Source organism: Cylas formicarius, unplaced genomic scaffold, assembly GCF_029955315.1.
Source record: "Cylas formicarius isolate icCylForm1 unplaced genomic scaffold, icCylForm1.1 PGA_scaffold_2__14_contigs__length_35257938, whole genome shotgun sequence".
Classification (NCBI taxonomy): domain Eukaryota; kingdom Metazoa; phylum Arthropoda; class Insecta; order Coleoptera; family Brentidae; genus Cylas; species Cylas formicarius.
In genome coordinates, this window is record NW_026844319.1 from 16,881,748 (window position 1) to 16,894,131 (window position 12,384).

The 12,384-nt window shown below is 35.3% G+C and overlaps 1 protein-coding gene across 4 annotated transcripts in view; it reads right to left on the reverse strand.

Moving 5' to 3' along the window:
• Positions 1-10,588, reverse strand: part of LOC132698533 (sodium/hydrogen exchanger 3) — a 43,427-nt gene extending 32,839 nt beyond the window's left edge. For all 4 annotated transcript variants that reach the window (XM_060664668.1, XM_060664670.1, XM_060664669.1 and 1 more), the window contains exons 1-2: positions 10,111-10,588; positions 3,083-3,349 (exon numbers count right to left, since the gene is read on the reverse strand). In XM_060664668.1, the coding sequence (XP_060520651.1) occupies positions 3,083-3,349; positions 10,111-10,510 (667 nt within the window). In that variant the 5' untranslated portion in view covers positions 10,511-10,588. The remainder of the gene's footprint in view (positions 1-3,082; positions 3,350-10,110) is intronic.
• Positions 10,589-12,384: the final 1,796 nt, after the last annotated feature.

Below are 12,384 nucleotides of genomic sequence, written 5' to 3' on the forward strand. Positions count from 1 at the left end.
TGAGTGTGTTTGGCAACAGCTGATGAGTTTATTTGTCTTAGTCGTAAGGCTCTTTCGTGTTCTTTGAGTCTAGTTGATATTTTTCGTCCGGTCTCTCCAATGTATTCTTTGCCGCATATGTATGGAATGCTGTAAACTCCTGGCATCTCAAATGGAATTTTGTCTTTGACGGACCGAAGATGTTGAGAAATTTTTGGACAAGTGGTAAATCTGGTTTTAAAACTTTTGATATGTGGTCAGTGATGTTTTGAATGTAAGGAAGACCACAGTGGCAAGTGTAGGATTGCTTTTGGCATCATTGTTATTTTAAGGTTGTGGTATTTTTTGATTGAACACTTAATATCTTTAATGTGGAAATTATTAGAGAGAAGAGCAGAGGTAAACTTTTCAAATTTAATATGTTAAGTTCACACACATCACAATCTGGCCCAAAAGTCATCGGTTGTCAACTCTGTTGCTTACAGAACCGTAAAACTATCTCAGCCCGAGTCACTGAACCCAGAATTAAAACATCTTACTTCTGCTTTTCTCTCTCTAATAAATTCCACATTAAAGATATTAAGCGTTCGATCAAAAAATACACTTCACCACAACCTTCCAATAGCAATGAGGCCGAAAGCAATCCTCCACTTGCCACTTACATTCAAAATATCACTGACCACATATCAAAAGTTCTAAAGAAGTATAACGTCAAAACCAGACTTACCACTTATGCAAAATCTCTCGACATTTTCGGTCCGTCATAGATAAAATTCCATTTGAGATGCCAGGGGTTTCCAACATTCTATGCATATGCGGCAAAGAATACATTGGAGAAACCGGACGAAAAACTAGGCTCAAAGAACACGAAAGAGCCGTACGACTAAGACAAATAAATTCATCAGCTGTTGGCGAATTCTTGTATGTAATCAAACAAATCAATAAACAACCATAGAATCTTAACCGCGACTCTGGTCTTTACCTGTCACTAACATGGGAATCAGTGATCCGAGACGGTGTCTATGCCTCTCATTTAGCTCCGCCCGCCTCAAACAATATATATACAGGCACAGAGTAAAATGCGAGCCAGTTTCACTCAATCCCTGAAGAAGCCAACAGGAAGATTGGCGAAACGTCAGCAAGTTCGACTCAGCAAAAACCGGCGCAGGAGGAAACCAGAAGTTTTGTAGAAAGTATTACAGTAGTCTGTGGAAGTTTCTTTGAAAAATTAATAATAGTATTTGCTTTCAATTATTATTATTATTGGTTAGGTTTATGTCCAAGCAGCGCCTGGCTAACGTAAATACATGTGCAATATTTCTGGCAAACATATTCAAGAATCAAAGAATTAAAGAATTACTTTCCAAAATCGGGCGACGTGTTAAAGAAAACATCTACACAAAGAAATTAAGTTTAGCAAAGAGCTTCAAAAACTACCAAATCTACAAAAAAACATATATAACAAAATAAAACAGTTAGCAACAAAGCATTTTTTAAAATATAGCGAAAACATGAATCGCCTTATACCCGCTCGACTGTGCACCGTCATGTTAAAAAGGAGAAGCGTGTTCTAAAGACCATATCTTATTATATGTACTTTAATACACAATCAATCGGGCAATGCTGCTCGGACGCTCAGAAATCTGCCCAATAAATGAAAAATATACATACGGACGCTAGGATGCTGAAATGTAAAAGTTTTCCCGTGTATATTGGACGCTAGCAAGGTACCTCTATAAAAGGACGCCGACATATAAGTATCATAAAATTTCACAAAAATGATCTTCGTAAAATCTGGCCTAAGGCAACTCAACGCCATCTCGTTTATAAAACTTCAAAATATTCACTTGTTAAAGTAGGGATCTTGAAGAAAACAATACTGGACGCTCAGAGACGGATCCATGAAAGGACGCTCGGAAGATAGCGGGATGTATATATATATATATATATATATATATATATATATATATATATATATATATATATATATATATATATATATATATATATATATATATATATATATATATATATATATATATCTATATATATAGTAAAGATGTCTATCACAAGAAACGAGTTTTTAGGCGTATGGTAATTAAGAAAAAATTCGCTGTTTTGTCTTACGTTCTAGAAAAATTACAGATCAAGCGTTGTGGCGATGACTCAAATTTGTCAACGTTGTTGTTTTTTCAAAATAAATCTTCAGTATAACTTCAAAAATATTTTTGCACTCTTCAGTTGCATATTACTTTATTTCAGCGTTTATTGAGGTACATAGAGACTAAATAGGAATAAGTACTCAAAAAGTGTTTCAATTTTATTCTGTTATTTTGTAGCCAAATAAATTTTTCCAGTTAGGTGTATCGAATGTTTAATAACTTAATTCCAATGTTTATGGCGATATTATATAACTCTATTCTCAATAGTTTTTGAGCTATTGATACTCGAAACGTGATATTCACCTTGAAGCCAAATGACCTCCACATTCCAATATCTTAGTTTTTGTCAAGCTATTGTGTCGTGTAAACTGAAAGTTTAATTAAAATGTAATATAAAAAAAATAAAAATTCAAGTGAAAATGTATGAAAACTAAAGTATGAATGTAAAGTTATTTTGCTCTACGTTGAATTGCTTAGTTTTCATATTTGACTGAAGTCGACAAAATGGACAAACATAAATCTTTTTAAGAGTCAATAACTCAAAAACAATCGACAACAGTGCCACCACGGTCATGACGAAAACTTGTCGAATCTTCAGGGGTTCTTATAAATATAATACTGTTCCATTTAAAACACACATTTTTTGAGACACCCTGTATTATAGGTTATATTAATTAATGAAAATAGACCAAAAACCCCTAGAACTTTAGCATTGAACATCTTTTTATAAAACCTGTAGTTAAGGCTATATGTGGGTAGACAAATATAAAGATAACCCTATATATTGTTTAGGAAAATTTAATACTACCTGCATTATAGAATCACAAGCAATATTTATTAAACATTTCTTTAAGTTTTGGTTAGTTTTGGTGATTTGGAATATTACCATAACCAAAAAAGCTGCATTTGTACAGGTATATCTTGTTTTGATCTATACTTACCTATAAGTAAGGTATTAAAAATAGTTCCTATAACAGCAAATAACAAAATGGTGCCGAGATGATCGAAGAACAGTCTGCTGGGCATGAAATAGCCTGCGTCCAATATTATGGGCGGTAGCATGTAGAAAAAGAACGTGTCTGGTGTCAATGGAGACACGTGAACGCTGTCGGTGATGTACACCAGGACCACCCCGATCACTACTCCCACGAAAATGAGGAGGCACGATTCCGGAAAAATGGCGCTCAGCCTTGGGGCCATATGGAAACCTGAAACAATACAAAGTAGTTGTTCCCATTTGATTGTAGCATAAAATCATTTTTTATAAGATCTTCAAAATCATCAGATTCGATTTTCTTATCAATAATAATAATAAAAAAAATAATGATCTTTATTGAAAATTTTGCGTTTGTTGCGAAATAAACATCTCTTAAGCAAGTTCTAAATTCATTTATTAGCAGTGCTATAGTCGTCCATCTTGAATAATACGTAATTGTTTGCGATGTACATTCATATTTACACATAGATCAAAACAATAATAAATAAATTTAACAATAATTGCTTCAAGAATATCCAAAAATTGTCTTGCAAAAATTACAAAAAAAATTCTCTAACTGGATTCGAAAGGTGGTATGTTAGCTTTATCATTTTGTACGCAGTGTACATGTTTTAATAAATCAATTTCTCGTTTTCGAAAAAACGAAAATTTTCAAAGTTACCGTCATCCCTAGTGTTGGAACTAGTCAATTGGCCACTTGTTAATTGACCGGTCAATTGACCACTTTTTAATTGATTAGTAAAAGATGTTTTAAATAACATCTTGCAATTATCATCATTTAAAAAATAATATGTATTTTATAATAAATTATTATGCGTTTGTGTTGTTCAATTTACCTATAATCCTCTTCGAGGAATATTCCATTTGGTTCCCAAAATAACGCACAATACAAATAAATATACATTTCATGCTATTTTTAGAATTATTTCGGTCAATTGAAACAAAAAAAATTGACCTGTCAATTCCACAACTATAATCATCCCTAACGATTTCTGTAGTAATTAACTAAAAGACTATATATTTTGATGTAACATAATATTTAACAAATGAGCACAAAGTAAATGCCAATAAGTTAGAGGGTTTTATTTTTAGCTTATGGATAACATTATTACAAGTGTGCGTATCGATATGTCATTTTTTTCTTAATAATAAATAATTAGGGTTTCCCTTTTAATGACCATTACTTGTTAAAAATTATTTTTCTTTATCGCAGAATATTTACATTGCAGCAACAACACACGTGAAAATGATAGGAAGGGTGTCCCAACGTAAAGCAGCGCACACTCTTTAAAAACACATCAAGTTTGTCATTGGGACAATTTTTGACAAAATCGTTTCAAAAAGCAATCAGCGTCGAGATCATTAAAAAGAGCTTTTAATTCCTTCTATAGTGATGCTAAGTTTTTGAAAGTGCATCTGCTAGTTTAGAACATATAGTCGCCATTTGCATCTCAAGATAGCATTTTCCCTGGATTTGCAGATCTTTCCCTGGTAGTGCGGATTTTGGTAACCGCCCATATTTTTCTCAATTAATTGAATCCAATTTTTCCAGGTATAGAATGGAGCTCCATGATATTTTTTAAAAGGAGTACAAAATTCTCGGTGAACTAGCCAAGCAATATCATTGTGTGTTTTTATTGTGCAGAAGGACCTCGCTTTTGGGTTTTGGGTCTGGCTTACCCATACTCTATTCAGAGTCAATTTCAAGGTGATATATCGTTTATTATCATTATTATACTTTCTTTGGATAGAATTCGACTTTCTTGATAATGTTCACATTCTTTAGACTGGTTGTTGTGGACAAACAGTTATCAGATTTTTCATTCACTCTCAAAGTAGCCTATAGAAGTAACTTGTGGTTGAAGTGGTCCAAAAGTATTGAACCTTTGACATATATTAATTCCGTTTACCAAAACCAAAAGTCGTCTTAGTCTCTCAATTTCAACGATGCGCCGATATATACTCGTACTTACAACTTGTAAGTATGTTCCTGTTTCTAAAAGTGTGTCGATACTGAAGAGATTAATCCTTGACCTGATTTTTTTAATAAAAAACTTCATATTGTAACATACGGAAAACAATTGCAGTTGTGTCATCAAAATAATTCTTGAGTAAATAAAGACGTTTATTTCGTTAAACGCAAATTCGCAGTGTCGTTTAGTTAAAGTTTTGGACATATGCACCACTCAATGACCATTGAACTCTATAAACCCCGGACAGTATTGGAGCTCATTGGGCACGTACTGCCTTTCCCCAAAAGCTGGAATTCACTATTCACAAAACTACCCGAGCGTACTACAGTATGAAATATTAAATGTCCTTGTAAGACGCAGGGTGATTCCATTTCCGCATTCGTATCATTCACATTGCGAAAAAAGCAAAAGATGACAAATATCAAATACTTGAAAAACATTTTTTCTTTAAACTTCACCTGCTCTTAAAAGTAAGGATAGAACATACGTGGATAATAAGCTCTTTTCTTACAACGAATTCAAGAATTACTCAGATTTTCCGATATCAAGAATCTCATTATTAATTAATTAGTGATTTTATCTTTGTTTTCCCTTATTTTGGTTTCATTTTTTGTCGTATAAGGACGGTTCTAAAATGAAACTAAAACACTAAAAGTTTTTATCTCGCAAAACAGAACATATTAAAATAACCCCTTTCCCGCGAGGTTTCATATACTGCAAAGTTTGAGGTCAGGGAATATCGATTGTCTTTAAAAACCCCATAAACCGAGTTGTTCCGGATACGCTGCACGGCTTCGAGGCTTTTATTTCTTGATCGTTAAATCTGTCACCTTAAATCGGGACAGATGTTACATTTACGCCTCCTCCACAATTTCACAACTCAAAATTATTCTCGGACACTTAAATTTTTGATTTTCCAAACAAAAAATTAAAAATTACTTTGTTTTTGAAAATTCATCCCCTCGTTTTGAATTTCTGACTTAAGGCTGAAACTTGATGCTAGTGACGCGCTGAGCTTTCAAAGTTTTAATTTTATTCCGAATTTTCTTATTAATTGAGAAAGATTTGATAACATAATAATAAAAATTGGCAGTTATAGGAGTTTTGACATGGAAATTGCGAATTTGAAGCTTATTTAACGTAGCTCCTAGCTGGCGCTAGTGTCATCGTGTTATATCCTGCAGTGTCCCCGATATTCTAACTTGATTTGCAGAAATTCTGACGTATTCCTCAAAAATATTATACCTAAAACGGCTATTAAATATTCTGGCACCATGTTATTAAAATCCGTTTTATTTAGTGACTGACTAAATACAATTAGCAATGACAAAGTTATTCCAGCAAACGTGGAATATGAATCACACTAAAAACCAATTTAAAAAGTTGAAACTGTGCCAACTGTATTGCGCTAGCGTCGTTATTATATTACCTGACGTTTCAGGTAATTTTTTTAAAAAACCAGTGCATAGACGGAGTGTTCGTCTGAAGTAAATTTTTCGAAAAAAATATTTACGAAATCCGCAGCCGTGGAAAACGCTTAAGGAGAAGATTATCCATTCGGTTGGGTCTGGCACGCGTCGTTTTTTTGAGGAAAGGAGCGCAAGTTCATCTTTTCTTTTCGAATTCTATATAAAAATTTCCTCAAGTTTAATTATGTTTTCCTACACCTAAGATTATCCATTCGGTTGGGTCTGGCACGCGTCGTTTTTTTGAGGACAGGAGCGCAAGTTCATCTTTTCTTTTCGAATTCTATATAAAAATTTCCTCAAGTTTAATTATGTTTTCCTACACCTATCTGCTCTACGCTCTTTGAAATAAGAACGTATTTTCTTTTTCTAAGAAACTTCCACAAGCTCAGACAAACAGTTTAGGGCACCGCTCTGAAGAATAAAACGAATTGCCCATACTGCAAAACTATAAAGATGCTAACAACTCACAAGTGAAAGCCTCAAGAATCATTATTCTCAAAACGTTGCACGTGTTTCGCCTGCAAGGCCATCAGGAGACATAGAAAGACGTAAAATCAGGAGAGTTGTTTGAATCTTTATAGTTTAGCTCTCGGAAATGTTCAGTAGCATGTTTCGAAAAATATCATCCCGAAAGTCCAAACTTAACTCAAGAGAAATGCGGAAGTAACGTAAACATCGAAGAGCGTCAATTCAGATAAAGTAAACCGAGAAGAAAGTCTAGGAGACCTCACCATTTTCGCTAAGTGAATATAATCATCTAATTATGAAATTATGCCATGAATTACGTTTTTCTACTACCACTAAACACTTCGGTCTTTTCCGTTACTTTGTACATTGACATTGAAGGAATCAAAAAGTAATGGTCCTAGAAAAAGTTTGTTTATAAACTTCTGCAGCTTCCTGAGCCGTTTATCAGACTTGTTGCATGTTGTAGTATTTATATGGTTACACCGCATCTTTGTATTCATGTATTCCCTCGCAGAAGGTTTCACAAATTTTGCTACATTTTTTCAATACTTTTTGAACACATATTTGCCCCATAACATTTTATTTCCTGAATTTATTTAACAAGAACCAGACCATCGTAATATTTATCGATAAGTTTAAAGTGAAATAATCAGCCAGATATTTTTATTAGCTGTCAATCAAAATTAGCCTATTTACTATAGATTTAATTTCTGGCTAATTGCAAGTTGGAATCAATTTAGTAGCCGTGTCGTCATGTTTGTCACAAACTGCATAAACGTTTAAGACTTCGTAATAGAACAAAACCAATTAACAAGTTGATTTCTGTGCAAGTAATTGAAAACGCCGCATATTTAAACCATCAACAATGACTCAAAAAGAAATTTTCTTAAATCAGCTCGTTTGTACTTATTTCAAAATACGGAAAGACGTCTTGAGTCAAGACAAGCCGTAGAATCGAGATAGCAATGATGTAGTACCATAGGTTCTTCTAAGTTAATGACAATATGAAAACGTTGAATATATCTGTTAAAAAATCTACAAAGAATTTTACACAAATGGAATTATCAAAAAATTCCGTTTACAAACCAGTCTCTCAATTTCACCCATGCGCCGATATATACTCGTACTTACAACTTGTAAGTATACTTCTTATACAACTTCTGGATTCCTCCTGTGTAGGTTTTCGTTGAGTTGAACTAGCTAACGTTTCGCCAATCATAATCTTGGCTTCTTCAGAGCTTGACTGAAACTGAAGCAGTTAGCTAGTTCGACTCAACAAAAACCGACGCAGGAGGAATTCAGAAGCAATATGAAAAGTATTACAGTAGCCTGTGGAAGTTTCTTTGAAAAATTAACTTGTAAGTATATGCTGTGTGGTATGTTTCTAATAGCGTGTCTCTTAATAATATGTCGACACTGAAGAGACCAATCCTTGACCCGAATTTTTTAATAAAATTCTTGAGTAAATAACGACCAATCAGCTAGACCAATTCCCCACGTACTGTCTTTCCCCGAAAGCAGTTCGTTCGTTCCTGCCGGAATTCACTATTCACAAAACTATCCGAGCGCACTACAGAATGAACGTATGACCCAGGCATGATGACTTGTAAGATACAGGGTGATTCCATTTCCAAAAAGACGACTAAACATTCTACAAAAAATATTCATCTGAAAAAATGTCAAATACATGGAAAACATTTTTTCTTTCCTTCTGTCCTTAAAAGTTAGGATGTTTAGAACATATGTAGATATCAAGCTCCCTTCGTAAAATGAATTCCAGAATTGCATCCATCAGTATTGAGGTATTATTAAGAAACACGATATTCAAAAAATATTTACGCCAACGCTCGAATGTGAATGTGTGAATCAATTTTCCAATAAAAAGAATCTAATTATTAATTAATTACTGATTTTGGCTTTGTTTTCACTTATTTTGGTTTCATTTTTTTGTCCCGAAACGATTTGCAAACGCACCTAAAATCGTCTTTGCGACAGTCCGAAAAGAGATCTAAAACGAAAATAAAACAAAGCAACGCCATTAGGAGACATAGAAAGACGTAAAATCAAGAGAGAATAATAATTCTTGAGATCTGCACTTGAGAGTTTAGCGCTCTATATCATCCCGAAAGTTCAAACTCAACTCAAGAGAAATCAAAAAGTGGACGTCACCATCTTCGCTTAGTCAATATAATCATCTAATTGTGAATTTATACCGTCTTTCTACTACCACTAAACACTTCGGTCTTTTCCGTTACTTTCGTCACGGATACTTTCTGTAGATTTAAAAGGCTGATGGCATATTGACATTTTCCAGTTCTGAGGGACTCAAAACGTAATGGTTGTAGAAAATACTTATTTACAAACTTCTTCTGACCTTCTTCAGGTTCGTGAGTCGTTCATCAGACTTGTTGCATGTTATATTTATATGGTTACACCGCATCTTTGTATTCATGTATTCCCTCGCATAAGGTTTCACAAATTTTGATACATTTTTTCATACTTTTTGAACAAGAACCAGACCATCGTAATAATTTTCGATAAGTTTAAAGGGAAACCTTCCAAATAGTTGTTATTAATCAAAATTACCATATTTACTATATATTTATTATCTTGTCAATTACAAGTTGGAATCAGTTTATTAGCCGTACCGTGATTTTTGCCGGATTTCTTCATCAAAATCTTGGCCACAAACTGCTTAAACTTTTAAGACTTCGTAATAGAACAAGATCAATTGAAAAGATGATTTCTGTGCAAGTAATTTAATGCACCCCATATTTAAACCATCAACACTGACTCAAAAAGAAATTTTATTAAATCGGTTCATTTGTACTTATTTCGTCTTGAGTCAAGACAAGCGCTAGAATTGAGAAAAAAATGATATACTATAGGCTCTTTTAAGTTAATAAGTTGCTGGTTGTCGAACTCTGCGTAAGCTCCAACACAGGAATTAGTGAACTGCAATGGAACTTTCAACGTTACCCATTCGTGGTTTCGTAAAACTACAACGGGTCTAATTTTAAGTGAATGATCAGTGGCAGGACAATAAAAATCGCATCTCTTACCGATTTTGGCCAAGCTGGCGCAAAATATCCATAAACCGATGATGAAGGGCGTTTCGACTCTGTGAAACGACACCGAAATGACCGGATACCTTTCCACCGGCTTTTTTTTCTGAGGCTGCCCTTCGGTGGCCACCTCAAGAGTCGGGGGCATATCCGTTGGCACCTCATTCTTGGACTGGGGCCTGTCGGTGGTGACGGTGGGAACGGACGCAACGTTCGAGACACCATCGGCGTAATTGTTCGGATAAACAGGAGGGAATTGCAAAGACCCGGGATCCGTACGATCGAGAGGGACAATCGCAACCGCCCCCGCACCCCATAACGGTCCGAGTAATATTAGAACCAGCAACCCCCTGCATGCACGCCGCGACAAATTCACTCCGTGTTGCAGTGAATACATCACATTAGTCTAGCTTCGCATATTGACTGCCATGATGGAGGCAGTCGAGAGCGGTCAAATTGACGGCGTCGGCGGAAAGACGCCCGACAAGACTGGGCGTCGGGTCTCCTCCAGCTGATAACGACGTCGGGGCGCCGGTATTATGGAAGGGACGGCGGCGTGCGCACCGCGACGCTACGTTCCCACTCTTTGCATCGGAATTGCCCCAAAAAAAGCTAGCGTTTGATTAGTTTATCGATGCCGAGTTATTTCGCACCTGGTTAGCGACCGGACAGGTATGGCGGCATTCTTCTGTGCATTCAGACGTTTTGAAATGTTTTAAGTCCCTATTCCATCAGATGTTAGATAAAATCGTGACTCTTTCAATATAGTGAAAAACTTCCAGAACCGAACACTCACGGTTCCTCTAGTTTTGTCCGCTCATTAGAGGTACATTGAAAAAAAAAAACAACATAAATCGTAAATATGTATTAGGTTTTTTTTTCTACTCCCGTCTGTAAAATACCCAATTACACACCGATCTAGCGTGCGGGAAGCGTCACTTTACCACATCCGTTTCGTTTCCCACCAATTCGAGCCACTTCGGACATTTCCGGGATTTTACCGCACAGATTTGGGAGCAATCGGATGTTTTCGGAAATATTTCCCACGCTTTGAATTTTGACGTTTGTCAATTCTGACGGTCATGCAGCGAACGTATTTGTGTTGTTTTGCTCACTCACTCGTTTATTAAAAACTCGCTTCGGTCGTGTCAAATAAACTCGTGAGTCAAATGCCGCTTACCGCACTTGTTGCATAATATACTATTAAGGCTTCATTATACCTGTTATTGTGCTATCATATTCTTGATCGCTGTCTTCTTCCGGTTCAGGTTCTTTCTTGTTTTCGATTTCAATTCAATTTCAGTCGCTGTAATATTATCGATTCCAACATAGCTTCCAAGAGTTTTTCGCGTTATGTTCATTTGTTTAACACATCGTTGCATTTCAAGTATCGTAGATAGTGGGATATTATTTTCTGGATCCCATTCCATTGAATATAAAAATCATTATTTTTTTGAAAACCAGCTCTGTGGAAACAATTTTGTATGGTTTCTGACAAAACTTTATACCAGGCTGACTTGATAAAATAAAGTACTTCGAAAATATTTACAGATTTTGCTAAATCTGACGCGGACATTACTTTATCCATCTTTGATGATATATGAGTCCACGATATTAGAATTTAACATTCTGTGTGATACCCTGATCTAGAGGTTGACATAGAAGATAATTTTCATGTTTTGTAAATGCTGCGTTATCCAAGAATAATAAATTTTTTTGCTATTGTATGGTCATTTTTCAATCAAATTGTAACAACCATTCATTCATAATGTGTCGTGTGTGTCATCCATGCTTTCTTGTTAAATTTCCATATTGCCGCTAAATGTTTAATTGCTACGTTTTTAAATACCCTCGGTCGGGCATCCTTTCCGTTCACGAGCAAATCTTCTTTTTGTTCTGCCATATTAGCACAGAATAAAATTGTAAGCCTCTCCATGGAAAGCTTTCCACCACATTTTTCGAATTTCAAAGCAAGTGTTTTGCTAGGTAAGATTCGAAAGAAAAGGCCAGTCTCATCGGCATTGTAAATATCGTGTGGCTAATATCCGAGGAGTAGTGTGGGCAACTAAATTGATTTATGTCTTCCTGACTCACATCTGCTGAGTCTACAGCGATACAGTTAAAACTTATCGCATGTCTCTTGCGCCACTTTTCCAGCCATCCATTGGAAGCTTTAAAATTTCGAACATTTCGGCTATTTCTTGAGCCTTGGCCTTTACTAAGTGCCCCAACATTGGAAACTTTTGACCCCGCAACCGATAAAACCAATTA